Raw genomic sequence first — 22,568 nt, forward strand, 5'->3', positions numbered from 1 at the left:
ATGAACTATGATATGCAAGGGATAACGGAAACGATTCCCAAGCTCTTCGTGATGCTGAAATCGACGAAGGTAGAAATCAAGAAAAACATCAAGTGTTGATGGTTGACAAAACCACTAGTTTGAAGAAAAGGGCAAAAGGGAAGAAGGGGAACTTCAAGAAGAACGGCAAGCAAGTTGCTGCTCAAGTGAACAAGCCCAAGTCTGGTCCTAAGCCCGAGACTAAGTGCTTCTACTGCAAAGGGACTGGTCACTGGAAGCGGAACTGCCCCAAGTATTTGGCGGATAAGAAGGATGGCAAAGTGAACAAAAGTATATTTGATATACATGTTATTGATGTGTGATTTACTAGTGTTTATAGCAACCCCTCAGTATTTGATATTGGTTCAGTTGCTAAGAGTAGTAACTCGAAACAGGAGTTGCAGAATAAACAGAGACTAGTTAAGGGTGAAGTGACGATGAATGTTGGAAGTAGTTCCAAGATTGATATGATCATCATCGCACACTCCCCTATACTTTCGGGATTAGTGTTAAACTTAAATAAGTGTTATTTGGTGTTTGCGTTGAGCATGAATATGATTTGATCATGTTTATTGCAATACGGTTATTCATTAAAGTCAGAGAATAATTGTTGTTCTGTTTCCATGAATAAAACCTTCGATGGTCATACACCCAATGAAACAAGTTCGTTGGATCTCGATCGTAGTGATACACATATTCATAATATTGAAACCAAAAGATGCAAAGTTAATAATGATAGTGCAACTTATTTGTGGCACTGCCGTTTAGGTCATATTGGTATAAAGCGCATGAAGAAACTCCAGGCTGATGGGCTTTCGGAATCACTTGATTATGAATCACTTGATGTTTGCGAACCATGCCTCATGGGCAAGATGACTAAGACTCCGTTCTCCGGAGCGAGCAACTGACTTATTGGAAATAATACATACTGATGTATGCGGTCCGATGAGTGTTAAGGCTCACGGCAAGTATCGTTATTTTCTGAACTTCACAGATGATTTGAGCAGATATGGGTATATCTACTTGATGAAACATAAGTCTGAAACATTTGAAAAGTTCAAAGAATTTCAGAGTGAAGTGGAAAATCATCGTGACAAGAAAATAAAGTTTCTACGATCTGATCGCGTAGACAAATATTTGAGTTACGAGTTTGGTCTTCAATTAGAACAATGTGGAATAGTTTCACAAACTCATGCCACCTGGAACACCACAGCATAATGGTGTGTCCGAATGTCATAACCGTACTTTATTAGATATGGTGCGATCTATGATGTCTCTTACCGATCTACCACTATCGTTTTGGGGATATGCATTAGAGACAACTGCATTCACGTAAAATAGGGCACCATCTAAGTCCGTTGAGACGACACAATCTGAACTGTGGTTTGGCAAGAAACCAAAGTTGTCATTTCTTAAAGTTTGGGGTTATGATGCTTATATGAAAAAGTTTCATCCTAATAAGCTCAAACCCAAATCGGAGAAATATGTCTTCATAGGATACCCAAAGGAGACTGTTGGGTACACCTTCTATCACAAATCCGAAGGCAAGACTTTTGTTGCTAAATTCGGAGTTTTTCTAGAGAAGGAGTTTCTCTCGAAAGAAGTGAGTGGGAGGACAGTAGAACTTGATGAGGTAACTGTACCTGCTCCCTTATTGGAAAGTAGTTCATCACAGAAATCTGTTCCTGTGACTACTACACCAATTAGTGAGGAAACTAATGATGATGATCATGTAACTTCAGATCAAGTTACTACCAAATCTCGTAGGTAAACCAGAGTGAGATCCGCACCAGAGTGGTATGGTAATCCTGTTCTGGAAGTCATGTTACTAGACCATGACGAACTTGCGAACTATGAGGAAGCGATGATGAACCCAGATTCCGCAAAATGGTTTGAGGCCATGAAATCTGAGATATGATCCATGTATGAGAACAAAGTTTGGACTTTGGTTGACTTGCCCGATGATCGGCGAGCAATTGAGAATAAATGGATCTTCAAGAGGAAGACGGACGCTGATAGTAGTGTTACTATCTACAAAGCTAGAATTATCGCAAAAGGTTTTCGACAAGTTCAAGGTGTTGACTATGATGAGAGCTTCTCACTCGTATCTATGCTTGAGTCTGTCCGAATCATGTTAGTAATTGCCGCATTTTATGAAATCTGGCAAACGGATAAGCAAAACTGCATTCCTTAATGGATTTATTAAAGAAGAGTTGTATATGATGCAACCAGAAGGTTTTGTCAATCCGAAAGGTGCTAACAAAATGTGCAAGCTCCAGCGATCCATCTGTGGACTGGTGCAAGCATCTCGGAGTTGGAATATACGCTTTGATGAGTTGATCAAAGCATATAGTTTTATACAGACTTGCGGTGAAGCCTGTATTCACAAGAAAGTGAGTGGGAGCACTACAGCATTTCTGATAAGTATATGTGAATGACATATTGTTGATCGGAAATAATGTAGAATTATTCTGTAAAGCATAAAGGAGTGTTTGAAAGGAGTTTTTCAAAGAAAGACTTCGGTGAAGCTGCTTACATATTGAGCTCCAAGATCTATAGAGATAGATCAAGACGCTTGATAAGTTTTTTCAATGAGTACATACCTTGACAAGATTTTGAAGTAGTTCAAAATGGAGCAGTCAAAGAAAGAGTTCTTGCCTGTATTACAAGGTGTGAAGTTGAGTAAGACTCAAAGCCCGACCACGGCAGAAGATAGAAAGAGAATGAAAGTCATTCCCTATGCCTCAGTCATAGGTTCTATAAAGTATGCCATGCTGTGTACCAGATCTATTGTATACCATACACTGTGTTAAGAGAGGGAGTACAATAGTGATCTAGGAGTAGATCAATGGACAGCAGTCAAAATTATCCTTACTGGAATAAGGATATGTTTCTCGATTACTGAGGTGACAAAAGGTTCGTCGTAAAGGGTTACGTCGATGCAAGTTTTGACACTGATCTGGATGACTCTAAGTCTCAATCTAGATACATATTGAAAGTGGGAGCAATTAGTTAGAGTAGCTCCGTGCAGAGCGTTGTTGACATAGAAATTTGCAAAATACTTACGGATCTGAATGTGACAGACCCGTTGACTAAAATTATCTCACAAGCAAAACATGATCACACCTTAGTACTCTTTGGGTGTTAATCACATAGTGATGTGAACTAGATTACTGACTCTAGTAAACCCTTTGGGTGTTGATCACATATCGATGTGAACTATGGGTGTTAATCACATGGTGATGTGAACTATTGCTGTTAAATCACATGGCGATGTGAACTAGATTATTGACTCTAGTGCAAGTGGGAGACTGAAGGAAATATGCCCTAGAGGCAATAATAAAGTTATTATTTATTTCCTTATATCATGATAAATGTTTATTATTCATGCTAGAATTGTATTAACCGAAAACATAATACATGTGTGAATAGATAGACAAACAGAGTGTCACTAGTATGCCTCCACTTGACTAGCTCGTTAATCAAAGATGGTTATGTTTCCTAACCATGAACAAAGAGTTGTTATTTGATTAACGAGGTCACATCATTAGTTGAATGATCTGATTGACATGACCCATTCCATTAGCTTAGCACCCGATCGTTTAGTATGTTGCTATTGCTTTCTTCATGACTTATACATGTTCCTATGACTATGAGATTATGCAACTCCCGTTTACCGGAGGAACACTTTGGGTGCTACCAAACGTCACAACGTAACTCGGTGATTATAAAGGAGCATTACAGGTGTCTCCGAAGGTAGATGTTGGGTTGGCGTATTTCGAGATTAGGATTTGTCACTCCGATTGTCGGAGAGGTATCTCTGGGCCCTCTCGGTAATGCACATCACATAAGCCTTGCAAGCACCGCAACTAATATGTTAGTTGTGAGATGATGTATTACGGAACGAGTAAAGAGACTTTCCAGTAACGAGATTGAACTAGGTATTGGGATACCGACGATCGAATCTCGAGCAAGTAACATACCGATGACAAAGGGAACAACGTATGTTGTTATGCGGTTTGACCGATAAAGATCTTCGTAGAATATGTAGGGGCCAATATGGGCATCCAGGTCCCGCTATTGGTTATTGACCGGAGACGTGTCTCGGTCATGTCTACATTGTTCTCGAACCGTAGGGTCCGCACGCTTAACGTTACGATGATAGTTATTATGAGTTTATGCATTTTGATGTACCGAAGTTTGTTCGGAGTCCCGGATGTGATCACGGACATGACGAGGAGTCTCGAAATGGCCGAGACATAAAGATTGATATATTGGAAGCCTATATTTGGACATCGGAGGTATTCCGGGTGAAATCGGGATTTTACCGGATTACCGGGAGGTTACCGGAACCCCCCGGGAGCCATATGGGCCTTCATGGGCCTTAGTGGAAAGGAGAAAAGGGGCAGCCCATAGGTGGCCGCGCGCCCCCCCTTCCCCTAGTCCTATTAGGACTAGGAGAGGTGGCCGGCCCCCCTCTCTCTCTTTCCCCCTTGGGAGTCCTAGTTGGAATAGGATTGGGGGGGGGGGAGTCCTACTCCCGATAGGAGTAGGACTCCTCCTGCGCCCTCCTCCTTGGCCGGCCAGCCCTCCCCCTTGGCTCCTTTATATACGGAGGCAGGGGGAACCTCTCTACACACAAGTTGATCCTTGGTGATCGTCCCTTAGCCGTGTGCGGTGCCCCCTGCCACCAAATTCCACCTCGATCATATTGTTGCAGTGCTTAGGCGAAGCCCTGCATCGGTAGTACATCAAGATCGTCACCACGCCGTCGTGCTGACGGAACTCCTCCCCGAAGCTTTGCTGGATCGGAGCCCGGGGATCGTCATCAAGCTGAACGTGTGCTAAGAACTCGGAGGTGCCGGAGTAACGGTGCTTGGATCGGTCGGATCGGGAAGACGTACGACTACTTCCTTTACGTTGTGTGATCGCTTCCGAAGTCGGTCTGCGTTGGTACGTAGACAACACTCTCCCCTCTCGTTGCTATGCATCACCATGATCTTGCGTGTGCGTAGGAATTTTTTTGAAATTACTACGTTCCCTAACAATGCTGTGTACCAGACCTGATGTGTGCCTTGCTATAAGTTTAGCAGGGAGGTACCAAAGTAATCCAGGAGTGGATCACTGGACAGCGGTCAAGAACATCCTGAAGTACCTGAAAAGGACTAAGGATATGTTTCTCATATATGGAGGTGACAAAGAGCTCATTGTAAACGGTTACGTTGATGCAAGCTTTGACACTGATCCGGACGATTCTAAATCGCAAACCGGATACGTATTTACATTAAACGGTGGAGCTGTCAGTTGGTGCAGTTCTAAACAAAGCGTCGTGGCGGGATCTACATGTGAAGCGGAGTACATAGCTGCTTCGGAAGCAGCAAACGAAGGAGTCTAGATGAAGGAGTTCATATCCGATCTAGGTGTCATACCTAGTGCATCGGGTCCAATGAAAATCTTTTGTGACAATACTGGTGCAATTGCCTTGGCAAAGGAATCCAGATTTCACAAAAGAACCAAGCACATCAAGAGATGCTTCAATTCCATCCGGGATCTAGTCCAGGTGGGAGACATAGAGATTTGCAAGATACATACGGATCTGAATGTAGCAGACCCGTTGACTAAGCATCTTCCACGAGCAAAACATGATCAGCACCAAGGCTCCATGGGTGTTAGAATCATTACTGTGTAATCTAGATTATTGACTCTAGTGCAAGTGGGAGACTGAAGGAAATATGCCCTAGAGGCAATAATAAAGTTATTATTTATTTCCTCATATATCATGATAAATGTATATTATTCATGCTAGAATTGTATTAACCGGAAACATAATACATGTGTGAATACATAGACAAACAAAGTGTCACTAGTATGCCTCTACTTGGCTAGCTCGTTAATCAAAGATGGTTATGTTTCCTAACCATGAACAAAGAGTTGTTATTTGATGAATGGGATCACATCATTAGGTGAATGATCTGATTGACATGATCCATTCCATTAGCTTAGCACCCGATCGTTTAGTATGTTGCTATTGCTTTCTTCATGACTTATACATGTTCCTATGACTATGAGATTATGCAACTCCCGTTTGCCGGAGGAACACTTTGTGTGCTACCAAACGTCACAACGTAAATGGGTGATTATAAAGGTGCTCTACAGGTGTCTCCAAAGGTAGATGTTGGGTTGGCGTATTTCGAAATTAGGATTTGTCACTCCGATTGTCGGAGAGGTATCTCTGGGCCCTCTCGGTAATACACATCACATAAGCCTTGCAAGCATTACAACTAATGAGTTAGTTGCGAGATCATGTATTACGGAACGAGTAAAGAGACTTGCCGGTAACGAGATTGAACTAGGTATTGGATACCGATGATCGAATCTCGGACAAGTAACATACCGATGACAAAGGGAACAACATATGTTGTTATGCGGTCTGACCGATAAAGATCTTCGTAGAATATGTTGGAGCCAATATGGGCATCCAGGTCCCGCTATTGGTTATTGACCGGAGATTTGTCTCAGTCATGTCTGCATTGTTCTCGAACCGTAGGGTCCGCACGCTTAACGTTACGATGACAGTTATTATGAGTTTATGCATTTTGATGTACCAAAGTTAGTTCGGAGTCCCGGATGTGATCACGGACATGACGAGGAGTCTCGAAATGGTCGAGACATAAAGATTGATATATTGGATGACTATATTCGGACACCGGAAGCGTTCCGGGGAAGTTTCGAATAAAACCGGAGCACCGGGGGGTTACCGGAACCCCCGGGGGGTTAATGGGCCTCATGGGCCTAAAGTGGAGAAGAGGAAGGGGCTGCCAGGGCAGGCCGCGCGCCTCCTCTCCCCCTAGTCCGAATTGGACAAGGAGGAGGGGCGGCGCCCCCCCTTTTTCCTTCTCTTCTTCCACCTCTCCTACTTGGACAAGGAGGGAGGGGAGTCCTACTCCCGGTAGGAGTAGGACTCCTCCTGCGCGCCTCCTCTAGGGCCAGCCGCACCCCCCCTTGGATCCTTTATATACGGAGGCAGGGGGGCACCCTAGGACACAGAAGTTGATCATCGTGATCGTTCCTTAGCCGTGTGCGGTGCCCCCCTCCACCATATTCCACCTCGGTCATATTGTAGCAGTGCTTAGGCGAAGCCCTGCGACGGCAGAACATCAAGATCGTCACCACGCCGTCGTGCTGACAGAACTCATCCCCGAAGCTTTGCTGGATCGGAGTCCGGGGAGCGTCATCGAGTTGTACGTGTGCTAAGAACTCGGAGGTGCCGGAGTAACGGTGCTTGGATCGGTCGGATCGGGAAGACGTACGACTACTTCCTCTATGTTGCGTCAACGCTTCCGCTTCGGTCTACGAGGGTACGTAGACAACACTCTTCCCTCTCGTTCCTATGCATCACCATGATCTTGCGTGTGCGTAGGAATTTTTTTGAAATTACTACGTTCCCCAACAGTATGTACATCCCACACGGTGAATCCCAGAAAATCATTTCCGTAGGTATGTACATCCCACACAGTTCTTTGTGTGGAAACGTTTGTGCAATGTGGCCTAACGCAAACAGTTCACTGCTGGAAGCCGTGTGTGATTGTTAGTTGATCGAACACGCCTACTTTCTAGAAACCGTGCGGGTTGTTTGAGTTCATCGCCCACGGTGCTTTCTAAGTAACCGTTTGCAATAGAAAACCATAATAAGCAGTGTAATTAGCCTATTATTGATAACCCATGTACTAATCAAACTGATATTTCTTATAAAACACGCCAGATATTTCATATCCGTATAAAAGCAACCAGGATTTCATAATCGAATTACATCAGATAGCTTCGGCACTCAGTTACGCCATTACACAACAGCACCAAGTTTCACATGCAGCATCAAAAACCTTTGGAAAGTAGCATCATACACGGTCAATAGACAGATGAATTGAAGGAAATATGCCCTAGAGGCAATAATAAAGTTATTATTTATTTCCTTATATCATGATAAATGTTTATTATTCATGCTAGAATTGTATTAACCGAAAACATAATACATGTGTGAATACATAGACAAACAGAGTGTCACTAGTATGCCTCTACTTGACTAGCTCGTTAATCAAAGATGGTTATGTTTCCTAACCATGAACAAAGAGTTGTTATTTGATTAATGGGATCACATCATTAGGTGAATGATCTGATTGACATGATCCATTCCATTAGCTTAGCACCCGATCGTTTAGTATGTTGCTATTGCTTTCTTCATGACTTATACATGTTCCTATGACTATGAGATTATGCAACTCCCGTTTGCCGGAGGAACACTTTGTGTGCTACCAAACGTCACAACGTAAATGGGTGATTATAAAGGTGCTCTACAGGTGTCTCCAAAGGTAGATGTTGGGTTGGCGTATTTCGAGATTAGGATTTGTCACTCCGATTGTCGGAGAGGTATCTCTGGGCCCTCTCGGTAATACACATCACATAAGCCTTGCAAGCATTACAACTAATGAGTTAGTTACGAGATGATGTATTACGGAACGAGTAAAGAGACTTGCCGGTAACGAGATTGAACTAGGTATTGGATACCGATGATCGAATCTCGGGCAAGTAACATACCGATGACAAAGGGAACAACGTATGTTGTTACGCGGTCTGACCGATAAAGATCTTTGTAGAATATGTAGGAGACAATATGGGCATCCAGGTCCCGCTATTGGTTATTGACCGGAGATTTGTCTCAGTCATGTCTGCATTGTTCTCGAACCGTAGGGTCCGCACGCTTAACGTTACGATGACAGTTATTATGAGTTTATGCATTTTGATGTACCAAAGTTAGTTCGGAGTCCCGGATGTGATCACGGACATGACGAGGAGTCTCGAAATGGTCGAGACATAAAGATTGATATATTGGATGACTATATTCGGACACCGGAAGCGTTCCGGGGAAGTTTCGGATAAAACCGGAGCACCGGGGGGTTACCGGAACCCCCCGGGGGGTTAATGGGCCTCATGGGCCTAAAGTGGAGAAGAGGAAGGGGCTGCCAGGGCAGGCCGCGTGCCCCCTCTCCCCCTAGTCCGAATTGGACAAGGAGGAGGGGCGGCGCCCCCCTTTTTCCTTCTCTTCTTCCACCTCTCCTACTTGGACAAGGAAAGGGAGGGGAGTCCTACTCCCGGTAGGAGTAGGACTCCTCCTGCGTGCCTCCTCTAGGGCCGGCCGCACCCCCCCTAGGATCCTTTATATACGGAGGCAGGGGGGCACCCTAGGACACAGAAGTTGATCATCGTGATCGTTCCTTAGCCGTGTGCGGTGCCCCCCTCCACCATATTCCACCTCGGTCATATTGTAGCAGTGCTTAGGCGAAGCCCTGCGATGACAGAACATCAAGATCGTCACCACGCCGTCGTGCTGACAGAACTCATCCCCGAAGCTTCGCTGGATCGGAGTCCGGGGAGCGTCATCGAGCTGTACGTGTGCTAAGAACTCGGAGGTGCCGGAGTAACGGTGCTTGGATCGGTCGGATCGGGAAGACGTACGACTACTTCCTCTATGTTGCGTCAACGCTTCCGCTTCAGTCTACGAGGGTACGTAGACAACACTCTTCTCTCTCGTTGCTATGCATCACCATGATCTTGCGTGTGCGTAGGAAATTTTTTGAAATTACCACGTTCCCCAACAGTATGTACATCCCACACGGTGAATCCCAGAAAATCATTTCCGTAGGTATGTACATCCCACACAGTTCTTTGTGTGGAAACGTTTGTGCAATGTGGCCTAACGCAAACAGTTCACTGCCGGAAGCCGTGTGTGATTGTTAGTTGATCGAACACACCTAATTTCTAGAAACCGTGCGGGTTGTTTGAGTTCATCGCCCACGGTGCTTTCTGAGTAACCGTTTGCAATAGAAAACCCCAATAAGCAGTGTAATTAGCCTATTATTGATAACCCATGTACTAATCAAACTGATATTTCTTATAAAACACGCCAGATATTTCATATCTGTATAAAAGCAACCAGGATTTCATAATCGAATTACATCAGATAGCTTCGGCACTCAGTTACGCCATTACACAACAGCACCAAGTTTCACATGCAGCATCAAAAACCTTTGGAAAGTAGCATCATACACGGTCAATAGATAGATGAATTGAAGGAAATATGCCCTAGACGCAATAATAAAGTTATTATTTATTTCCTTATATCATGATAAATGTTTATTATTCATGCTAGAATTGTATTAACCGGAAACATAATACATGTGTGAATACATAGACAAACAGAGTGTCACTAGTATGCCTCTACTTGACTAGCTCGTTAATCAAATATGGTTATGTTTCCTAACTATGAACAAAGAGTTGTTATTTGATTAATGGGATGACATCATTAGGTGAATGCTCTGATTGACATGATCCATTCCATTAGCTTAGCACCCGATCGTTTAGTATGTTGCTATTGCTTTCTTCATGACTTATACATGTTCTTATGACTATGAGATTATGCAACTCCCGTTTGCCAGAGGAACACTTTGTGTGCTACCAAACGTCACAACGTAAATGGGTGATTATAAAGGTGCTCTACAGGTATCTCCAAAGGTATATGTTGGGTTGGCGTATTTCGAGATTAGGATTTGTCACTCCGATTGTCGGAGAGGTATCTCTGGGCCCTCTCGGTAATACACATCACATAGGCCTTGCAAGCATTACAACTAATGAGTTAGTTGCGAGATGATGTATTACGGAACGAGTAAAGAGACTTGCTGGTAACGAGATTGAACTAGGTATTGGATACCGATGATCGAATCTCGGGCAAGTAACATACCGATGACAAAGGGAACAACGTATGTTGTTATGCGGTCTGACCGATAAAGATCTTTGTAGAATATGTAGGAGCCAATATGGGCATCCAGGTCCCGCTATTGGTTATTGACCAGAGATTTGTCTCAGTCATGTCTGCATTGTTCTCGAACCGTAGGCTCCGCACGCTTAATGTTACGATGACAGTTATTATGAGTTTATGCATTTTGATGTACCAAAGTTAGTTAGGAGTCCTGGATGTGATCACGGACATGACGAGGAGTCTCGAAATGGTCGAGACATAAAGATTGATATATTGGATGACTATATTCGGACACCGGAAGCGTTCCGGGGAAGTTTCGGATAAAACCGGAGCACCGGGGGGTTACCGGAACCCCCCGGGGGGTTAATGGGCCTCATGGGCCTAAAGTGGAGAAGAGGAAGGGGCTGCCAGGGCAGGCCGCACGCCCCCTCTCCCCCTAGTCCGAATTGGACAAGGAGGAGGGGCGGCGCCCCCCCTTTTTCCTTCTCTTCTTCCACCTCTCCTACTTGGACAAGGAAATGGAGGGGAGTCCTACTCCCGGTAGGAGTAGGACTCCTCCTGCGCGCCTCCTCTAGGGCCGGCCGCACCCCCCCTTGGATCCTTTATATACGGAGGCAGGGGGCACCCTAGGACACAGAAGTTGATCATCGTGATCGTTCCTTAGCCGTGTGCGGTGCCCCCCTCCACCATATTCCACCTCGGTCATATTGTAGCAGTGCTTAGGCGAAGCCCTGCGACGGCAGAACATCAAGATCGTCACCACGCCGTCATGCTGACAGAACTCATCCCCGAAGCTTTGCTGGATCAGAGTCCGGGGAGCGTCATCGAGCTGTACGTGTGCTAAGAACTCGGAGGTGCCGGAGTAACGGTGCTTGGATCGGTCGGATCGGGAAGACGTACGACTACTTCCTCTATGTTGCGTCAACGCTTTCGCTTCGGTCTACGAGGGTACGTAGACAACACTCTCCCCTCTCGTTGCTATGCATCACCATGATCTTGCGTGTGAGTAGGAAATTTTTTGAAATTACTACGTTCCCCAACAGTATGTACATCCCACACGGTGAATCCCAGAAAATCATTTCCGTAGGTATGTACATCCCACATAGTTCTTTGTGTGGAAACGTTTGTGCAATGTGGCCTAACACAAACAGTTCACTGCCAGAAGCCGTGTGTGATTGTTAGTTGATCGAACACGCCTACTTTCTAGAAACCGTGCGGGTTGTTTGAGTTCATCGCCCACGGTGCTTTCTGAGTAACCGTTTGCAATAGAAAACCCCAATAAGCAGTGTAATTAGCCTATTATTGATAACCCATGTACTAATCAAATTGATATTTCTTATAAAACACGCCAGATATTTCATATCCGTATAAAAGCAACCAGGATTTCATAATCGAATTACATCAGATAGCTTCGGCACTCAGTTACGCCATTACACAACAGCACCAAGTTTCACATGCAGCATCAAAAACCTTTGGAAAGTAGCATCATACACGGTCAATAGACAGATGAATTGAAGAAATATGCCCTAGAGGCAATAATAAAGTTATTATTTATTTCCTTATATCATGATAAATTTTTATTATTCATGCTAGAATTGTATTAACCGGAAACATAATACATGTGTGAATACATAGACAAACAGAGTGTCACTAGTATGCCTCTACTTGACTAGCTCGTTAATCAAAGATGGTTATGTTTCCTAACCATGGACAAAGAGTTGTTATTTGATTAACGGGATCACATCATTAGTTGAATGATCTGATTGACATGACCCATTCCATTAGCTTAGCACCCGATCGTTTAGTATGTTGCTATTGCTTTCTTCATGACTTATACATGTCCCTATGACTATGAGATTATGCAACTCCCGTTTGCCGGAGGAACACTTTGTGTGCTACCAAACGTCACAACATAACTAGGTGATTATAAAGGAGCTCTACAGGTGTCTCCAAAGGTAGATGTTGGGTTGGCGTATTTCGAGATTAGGATTTGTCACTCCGATTGTCGGAGAGGTATCTCTGGGCCCTCTCGGTAATGCACATCACATAAGCCTTGCAAGCATTGCAACTAATAAGTTAGTTGCGGGATGATGTATTACAGAACGAGTAAAGAGACTTGCCGGTAACGAGATTGAACTAGGTATTGGATACCAACGATCGAATCTCAGGCAAGTAACATACCGATGACAAAGGGAACAACGTATGTTGTTATGCGGTCTGACCGATAAAGATCTTCGTAGAATATGTAGGAGCCAATATGGGCATCCAGGTCCCGCTATTGGTTATTGACCGGAGATTTGTCTCAGTCATGTCTACATTGTTCTCGAACCGTAGGGTCCGCACGCTTAACGTTACGATGACAGTTATTATGAGTTTATGCATTTTGATGTACCGAAGTTAGTTCGGAGTCCCGGATGTGATCACGGACATGACAAGGAGTCTCGAAATGGTCGAGACATAAAGATTGATATATTGGATAACTATATTCGGACACCGGAAGGGTTCCGGAGAAGTATCGGATAAAACCGGAGCACCGAGGGGTTACCGGAACCCCCCGGGGGGTTAATGGGCCTCATGGGCCTAATGTGGAGAAGAGGAAGGGGCTGCCAGGGCAGGCCGCGCGCCCCCTATCCCCCTAGTCCGAATTGGACAAGGAGGGAGGGGCGGGGCCCCCCTTTCCTATTATCCCTCCACCTCACCTAGTTGGACAAGGTTTGGGGGGGGGGGAGTCCTACTCCCGGTAGGAGTAGGACTCCTCCTGCGCGCCACCATAGGGCCGGCCGCACCCCCCCTTGGATCCTTTATATAAGGGGGCAGGGGGGCACCTCTAGACACAGAAGTTGATCCACGTGATCGTTCCTTAGCCGTGTGCGGTGCCCCCTGCCACCATATTGCACCTTGATCATATCATTGTAGTGCTTAGGTGAAGCCCTGCGTCGGTAGAACATCATCATCGTCACCATGCCGTTGTGCTGACGGAACTCATCCCCGAAGCTTTGCTGGATCGGAGCCCGGGGAGCGTCATCGAGCTGTACGTGTGCTAAGAACTCGGAGGTGCCGGAGTAACGGTGCTTGGATCGGTCGGATCGGGAAGACGTACGACTACTTCCTCTACGTTGCGTCAACGCTTCCGTTGCGGTCTACGAAGGGTACGTAGACAACACTCTCCCCTCTTGTTGCTATGCATCACCATGATCTTGCGTGTGCGTAGGAAATTTTTGAAATTACTGCGTTCCCCAATAGTGGCATCCGAGCCTAGGTTTTATGGTTTGATGTTATATGCACGAGTAGAACACAAGTGAGTTGTGGGTGATATAAGTCATACTGCCTACCAGCATGTCATACTTTGGTTCGGCGGTATTGTTGGATGAAGCGGCCCGGACCGACATTACGCGTACGCTTACGCGAGACCGGTTCTCCCGACATGCTTTGCACAAAGGTGGCTTGCGGGTGACTGTTTCTCCAACTTTAGTTGAACCAAGTGTGGCTACGCCCGGTCCTAGCGAAGGTTAAAACGGAGTCAAATTGACAAACTATCATTGTGGTTTTGATGCGTAGGTGAGATTGGTTCTTACTTAAGCCCGTAGCAGCCACGTAAAACTTGCAACAACAAAGTAGAGGACGTCTAACTTGTTTTTGCAGGGCATGTTGTGATGTGATATGGCCAAGACATGATGCTAAATTTTATTGTATGAGATGATCATGTTTTGTAACCGAGTTATCGGCAACTGGCAGGAGCCATATGGTTGTCGCTTTATTGTGCGCAATGCAATCGCGATGTAATGCTTTACTTTATCACTAAGCGGTAGCGATAGTCGTGGAAGTATAAGATTGGCGAGACGACAACGATGCTACGATGGAGATTAAGGTGTCGCGCCGGTGACGACGGTGATCATGACGGTGCTTCGGAGCTGGAGATCACAGGCACAAGATGATGATGGCCATATCATATCACTTATATTGATTGCATGTGATGTTTATCTTTTATGCATCTTATCTTGCTTTGATTGACGGTAGCATTATAAGATGATATCTCACTAATTATCAAGAAGTGTTCTCCCTGAGTATGCACCGTTGCGAAAGTTCTTCGTGCTGAGACACCACGTGATGATCGGGTGTGATAGGCTCTACGTTCAAATACAACGGGTGCAAAACAGTTGCACACGCGGAATACTCAGGTTATACTTGACGAGCCAAGCATATACAGATATGGCCTCGGAACACGGAGACCGAAAGGTCGAGCGTGAATCATATAGTAGATATGATCAACATAGTGATGTTCACCAATGAAACTGCTCCATCTCACGTGATGATCGGACATGGTTTAGTTGATTTGGATCACGTGATCACTTAGAGGATTAGAGGGATGTCTATCTAAGTGGGAGTTCTTAAGTAATATGATTAATTGAACTTAAATTTATCATGAACTTAGTCCTGGTAGTATTTTGCAAATTATGTTGTAGATCAATAGCTCGCGTTGTTGCTTCCCTGTGTTTATTTTGATATGTTCCTAGAGAAAATTGTGTTGAAAGATGTTAGTAGCAATGATGCGGATTGGATCCGTGATCTGAGGTTTATCCTCATTGCTGCACAGAAGAATTATGTCCTTGATGCACCGCTAGGTGACAGACCTATTGCAGGAGCAGATGCAGACGTTATGAACGTTTGGCTAGCTCAATATGATGACTACTTGATAGTTTAGTGCACCATGCTTAATGGCTTAGAATCGGGACTTCAAAGACGTTTTGAACGTCATGGACCATATGAGATGTTCTAGGAGTTGAAGTTAGTATTTCAAGCAAATACCCGAGTTGAGAGATATGAAGTCTCCAACAAGTTCTATAGCTAAAAGATGGAGGAGAATCGCTCAAGCTGTGAGCATGTGCTCAGATTGTGTGGGTACTACAATCGCTTGAATCAAGTGGGAGTTAATCTTCCAGATAAAATAGTGATTGACAGAATTCTCTAGTCACCATCACCAAGTTAGTAGAACTTCATGATGAACTATAATATGCAAGGGATAATGGAAACGATTCCCAAGCTCTTCGTGATGCTGAAATTGACGAAGGTAGAAATCGAGAAAAAACATCAAGTGTTGATGGTAGACAAGACCACTAGTTTCAAGAAAAGGGCAGAGGGAAGAAGGGGAACTTCAAGAAGAACAGCAAGCAAGTTGCTGCTCAAGTGAAGAAGCCCAAGTCTGATCCTAAGCCTGAGACTAAGTGCTTCTACTGCAAAGGGACTGGTCACTGGAAGCGGAATTACCCCAAGTGATTGGCGGATAAGAAGGATGGCAAAGTGAACATAAGTATATTTGATATACATGTTATTGATGTGTACTTTACTAGTGTTTATAATAACCCCTCATTATTTGATACTAGTTCAGCTGCTAAGATTAGTAACTTGAAACGGGAGTTGCAGAATGAATAGAGACTAGTTAAGGGTGAAGTGACGATGTGTGTTGGAAGTGGTTCCAAGATTGATATGATCATCATCGCACACTCCCTATACTTTCGGGATTAGTGTTGAACCTGAATAAGTGTTATTTGGTGTTTGCGTTGAGCATGAATATGATTTGATCATGTTTATTGTAATACGGTTATTCATTTAAGTAAGAGAATAAATTGTTGTTCTGTTTACATGAATAAAACCTTATATGGTTACACACCCAATGAAAATAGTTCGTTGGATCTCGATCGTAGTGATACACATATTCATAATATTGAAACCAAAAGATGCGAAGTTAATAATGATAGTGCAACTTATTTGTAGCACTGCCGTTTAGGTCATATTGGTGTAAAGCGCATGAAGAAACTCCATGCTGATGGGATTTTGGAATCACTTGATTATGAATCACTTGGTGCTTGCGAACCATGCCTTATGGGAAAGATGACTAAAGACTCCGTTCTCCGGAACAATGGAGCGAGCAACTGACTTATTGGAAATAATACATACTGATGTATGCGATCCGATGAGTGTTGAAGCTCGCGACGGGTATCGTTATTTTTTGACCTTCATAGATGATTTGAGCAGATATGAGTATATCTACTTGATGAAACATAAGTCTGAAACATTTGAAAAGTTCAAATAATTTCAGGGTGAAGTGGAAAATCATTGTGACAAGAAAAATAAGGTTTCTACGATCTGATCGCGGAGACAAATATTTGAGTTATGAGTTTGGTCTTCAATTAAAACTATGTGGAATAGTTTCACAAATTCATGCCACCTGGAACACCACAGCATAATAGTGTGTTCGAACATCATAACCGTACTTTATTGGATATAGTGCAATCTATGATGTTTCTTACCGATTTACCACTATAGTTTTGGGGTTATGCATTAGAGACAGCTGCATTCATGAAAAAAGGGCACCATCTAAATCCGTTGAGACGACACTGTATGAACTATGGTTTGACAAGAAACCTAAGCTGTCTTTTCTTAAAGTTTGAGGTTGCAATGCTTATGTGAAAAAGTTTCAACCTGATAAGCTCAAACCCAAATCGGAGAAGTGCGTCTTCATAGGATACCCAAAAGAAAAATGTTGGGTACACCTTCTATCACAGATCCGAAGGCAAATTCGTTGCTGAGAATGGATCCTTTCCAGAGAAGGAGTTTCTCTCGAAAGAAGTGAGTGGGAGGAAAGTAGAAAACTTGATAAGGTAATTGTACCTTCTCCCTTATTGGAAAGTAGTTCATCACAAAAATCTGTTCTTGTGACTACTACACCAATTAGTGAGGAAGCTAATGATGATGATCATGTAACTTCAGATCAAGTTACTACCGAATCTCGTAGGTAAACCAGAGTGAGATCCGCACCAGAGTGGTACGGTAATCCTGTACTGGAAGTCATGTTACTAGACCATGACAAACTTGCGAACTATGAGGAAGCGATGATGAACCCAGATTCCGTGAAATGGTTTGAGGCCATGAAATCTGAGATATGATCCATGTATGAGAACAAAGTATGGACTTTGATGGATTTGCCCGATGATCGGCAAGCCATAGAAAATAAATGGATCTTCAAGAGGAAGACAGACGCTGATAGTAGTGTTACTATCTACAAAGCTAGACTTGTCGAAAAATGTTTTTGACAAAGTTCAAGGTGTTGACTACGATGAAATTTTCTCACTCGTAGCGATGCTTAAGTCTGTCCAAATCATGTTAGCAATTACCGCAATTTTATGAAATCTGGCAAATGGATAAACAAAACTACATTCCTTAATGTATTTAAAGAAGAGTTGTATATGATACAACCAGAAGGTTTTGTCAATCCTAAAGGTGCTAACAAAATATGCAAGCTCCAGCGATCCATCTATGGACTGGTGGAAGCATCTCGGAGTTGGAATATACGTTTTGATAAGTTGATCAAAGCATATAGTTTTATACAGACTTGCGGTGAAGTCTGTATTTACAAGAAAGTGAGTGGGAGCACTACAACATTTCTGATAAGTATATGTGTATGACATATTGTTGATCGGAAATAATGTAGAATTGTTCTGTAAAGCATAAAGGAGTGTTTGAAAGGAGTTTTTCAAAGAAAGACTTCGGTGAAGCTGCTTACATATTGAGCTTCAAGATCTATAGAGATAGATCAAGACGCTTGATAAGTTTTTTTCAATGAGTACATACCTTGACAAGATTTTGAAGTAGTTCAAAATGGAACAGTCAAAGAAAGAGTTTCTTGCCTATGTTACAAGGTGTGAAATTGAGTAAGACTCAAAGCCCGACCACGGCAGAAGATAGAAAGCGAATGAATGTCATTCCCTATGCCTTGGCCATAGGTTCTATAAAGTATGTCATGCTGTGTACCTGATCTATTGTATACCCTACCACTAAGTTTGGCAAGGGAGTACAATAGTGATCTAGGAGTAGATCACTGGACAGCGGTCAAAATTATCCTTAGTGGAATAAGGATATGTTTCTCGATTACGGAGGTGACAAAAGGTTCGTCGTAAAGGGTTACGTCGATGTAAGTTTTGACACTGATCCAGATGATTCTAAGTCTCAATCTAGATACTTGAAAGTGGGAGCAATTAGCTAGAGTAGCTCCGTGTAGAGCATTGTAGACATAGAACTTGCAAAATACTTATGGATCTGAATGTGACAGACCCGTTGACTAAAATTATCTCCCAAGCAAAACATGATCACACCTTAGTACTCTTTGGGTGTTAATCACATAGATATGTGAACTAGATTACTGACTCTAGTAAACCCTTTGAGTGTTGGTCACATGATGATGTGAACTATGGGTGTTAATCACATGGTGATGTGAACTATTGCTGTTAAATCACATGGCGATGTGAACTAGATTATTGACTCTAGTGCAAGTGGGAGACTGAAGGAAATATGCCCTAGAGGCAATAATAAAGTTATTATTTATTTCCATATATCATGATAAATGTTTATTATTCATGCTAGAATTGTATTAACCGGAAACATAATACATGTGTGAATACATAGACAAACAAAGTGTCACTAGTATGCCTCTACTTGACTAGCTCGTTAATCAAAGATGGTTATGTTTCCTAACCATGGACAAAGAGTTGTTATTTGATTAACGGGATCACATCATTAGTTGAATGATCTGATTGACATGACCCATTCCATTAGCTTAGCACCCGATCGTTTAGTATGTTGCTATTGCTTTCTTCATGACTTATACATGTTCCTATGACTATGAGATTATGCAACTCCCATTTGCCGGAGGAACACTTTGTGTGCTACCAAACGTCACAACATAACTGGGTGATTATAAAGGAGCTCTACAGGTGTCTCCAAAGGTAGATGTTGGGTTGGCGTATTTCGAGATTAGGATTTTTCACTCCGATTGTCGGAGAGGTATCTCTGGGCCCTCTCGGTAATGCACATCACATAAGCCTTGCAAGCATTGCAACTAATAAGTTAGTTGCGGGATGATGTATTACAGAACGAGTAAAGAGACTTGCCGGTAACGAGATTGAACTAGGTATTGGATACCAACGATCGAATCTCGGGCAAGTAACATACCGATGACAAAGGGAACAACGTATGTTGTTATGCGGTCTGACCAATAAAGATCTTCGTAGAATATGTAGGAGCCAATATGGGCATCCAGGTCCCGCTATTGGTTATTGACCGGAGATTTGTCTCAGTCATGTCTACATTGTTCTCGAACCGTAGGGTCCGCATGCTTAACATTATGATGACAGTTATTATGAGTTTATGCATTTTGATGTACCGAAGTTAGTTCGGAGTCCCGGATGTGATCACGGACATGACGAGGAGTCTCGAAGTGGTCGAGACATAATGATTGATATATTGGATAACTATATTAGGACACCGGAAGGGTTCCGGAGAAGTATCGGATAAAACCGGAGCACCGGGGGGTTACCGGAACCCCCCGAGGGGTTAATGGGCCTCATGGGCCTAATGTGGAGAAGAGGAAGGGGCTGCCAGGGCAGGCCGCGTGCCCCCTCTCCCCCTAGTCCAAATTGGACAAGGAGGGAGGGGCGGCGCCCCCCCTTTCCTATTCTCCGTCCACCTCTCCTAGTTGGACAAGGATTGGGGGGGAGTCCTACTCCCGGTAGGAGTAGGACTCCTCCTGCGCGCCACCATAGGGCCGGCCGCACCGCCCCCCTTGGATCCTTTATATACGGGGGCAGGGGGGCACCTCTAGACACAGAAGTTGATCCACGTGATCGTTCCTTAGCCGTGTGCGGTGCCCCCTGCCACCATATTCCACCTCGATCATATCGTTGTAGTGCTTAGGCGAAGCCCTGCGTCGGTAGAACATCATCATCGTCACCACACCGTTGTGCTGACGGAACTCATCCGCGAAGCTTTGCTGGATCGGAGCCCGGGGAGCGTCATCGAGCTGTACGTGTGCTAAGAACTCGGAGGTGCCGGAGTAACGGTGCTTGGATCGGTCGGATCGGGAAGACGTACGACTACTTCCTCTATGTTGCGTCAACGCTTCCGTTGCGGTCTACGAAGGGTACGTAGACAACACTCTCCCCTCTCATTGCTATGCATCACCATGATCTTGCGTGTGCGTAGGAAATTTTTGAAATTACTGCGTTCCCCAACATGAATCTCATCTGGGAAATTGCAGAAGCGGAAGGCAAATATTGAGCCTTCAGTGATGTTGAATGTCCTTGCAACTTTAGGCCAGTGGCTATGGATAATTGCCCTCCCAACCTTCATCCTCTTCAGCAAGACTTCAATATTGTACCGTGGGTGTTGAATGAATACCTTCCTCGCGCTCTTGACCATGCATGTGGTTTGAGAGGTAATCATCGGTGAACTGCTTTGAAAAGTACTGAAAACAAAGCTATGCATAAATCGCTGTTGTAAATTTTGAAATGGCGCAAGGAGTAAAAACAAGGTAAAAGAGTTGGTACCATCCTATAGTTGACTGATGTCTTCTTCATTGTGCAAACAAAGATCTTGCTGTTATTCATCGCAAGTTTCTTCATCCTAACAATCTTACTGAGTTTCGTGACTTGACTGATATTCATGGACATCTCATTTCCCCATATGAAAAATGGGTCGAACAGTGGGTCTAAGCCTCTGACAGCAGGACCTACATGTGCAAGACCAAATTGTAAGAAACCTAAATATTAGAATGATTCCTGCAACTGCACAATAATGTGCTATTAGCCAGAGGACCCTGCTTGAACAAATCTCGATGGTAAACCACAGTGTCTCCCATTGTTTCCCTGCAACACACATAAGGAAGATCTTGATCAGGTTAACTGAGAGTTGCCATACTATCAGTAGAATATGTATTGAGTACAGCCAAATTCGATTGGTGTCACATGCATAACAATACAAAATTGTACCCACAGCAAATGAAAATCAAATTGCAGAACTGAACCAAACAGTTAAATGGACAGGAGACCAAATGAACCAAAATAGTTAACTGAGCAAGCTATTGCAGAATAGAAACATGTACTAGAAGACAAGACAGTTAACAAAACAAAGAATTCTTGAGAACAGTACTACGAAATGTAGCAATTGTTGGACCAAAGTGTTAACTGAACATTACATTTCAGAGGACCAAACTGTTAACCAAACATCAGATTGCATATTAACATTACAAAGAACAAATCACTAGAAGGCACTGGCGATGGCCTCGAGAAAACATCACGAACTGTATTTTAAAGTAGACAACCGCGTGGCGGTGTCGACGGTGGCCTCGGAGACGAGGTGCTCCTCCAAGATCTGGCGGTCGACAGGCATGGCAGCCATAGCGACCTCGTTCGCGCGTGCGGCCGCATGCTACTAAGCTCCATGTTATACTGCGTGTAAAATGGCTGTGGGCGGCGCTTAATTGGAGGAGGGGGGGCCGTGATTTCGGTGGAAGGTGTCGCTCCGTCGGTCGGGGCATGTGGGACGGTATAGGAGGAGGATGGTGTGGGTGGGGTGTGGATTACTTGACCATATCGACGAGGCCGCGCAACAAGAAAAAGGGTCGGCAGCGAGGAGGCCACGCAGCAAGAAGTAGGGTCACCGGCGAGGAGGCGGCGCTACAAGAAGAAGGGTCACCGGCGAGGAGGTGGCGCTACAAGAAGAAGGGTAGCCGGCGAGGAGGCGGCGCTGCAACAAGAAGGGTCACCGACGAGGAGGCTGAGCTGCCAGTAAGCAACAATGAAGCTTTGAACTTGGAAAGCAAGGAGGAACAGTGGAAATGTGGCTTTTGGTAGGAGGGAGGGGGCAGGGAGATAGATATTTCCGCGGTGGCAAAATTTTTTCGCTTGGT

The 22,568-nt window shown here is 44.1% G+C and overlaps 1 protein-coding gene across 1 annotated transcript in view; it reads right to left on the reverse strand.

Moving 5' to 3' along the window:
• LOC147966940 (uncharacterized) overlaps positions 1–22,250 on the reverse strand; it is a 34,773-nt gene extending 12,523 nt beyond the window's left edge. The window contains exon 1 of the mRNA XM_087530984.1: positions 22,243–22,250. Coding sequence (XP_087387110.1) covers positions 22,243–22,250 — 8 coding nt within the window. The remainder of the gene's footprint in view (positions 1–22,242) is intronic.
• Between the last annotated feature and the right edge of the window lie 318 nt (positions 22,251–22,568).

The sequence above is a fragment of the Triticum urartu genome, chromosome 6A, assembly GCF_056163025.1.
Source record: "Triticum urartu cultivar PI428250 chromosome 6A, HENAU_Tu73, whole genome shotgun sequence".
NCBI classification, from domain to species: domain Eukaryota; kingdom Viridiplantae; phylum Streptophyta; class Magnoliopsida; order Poales; family Poaceae; genus Triticum; species Triticum urartu.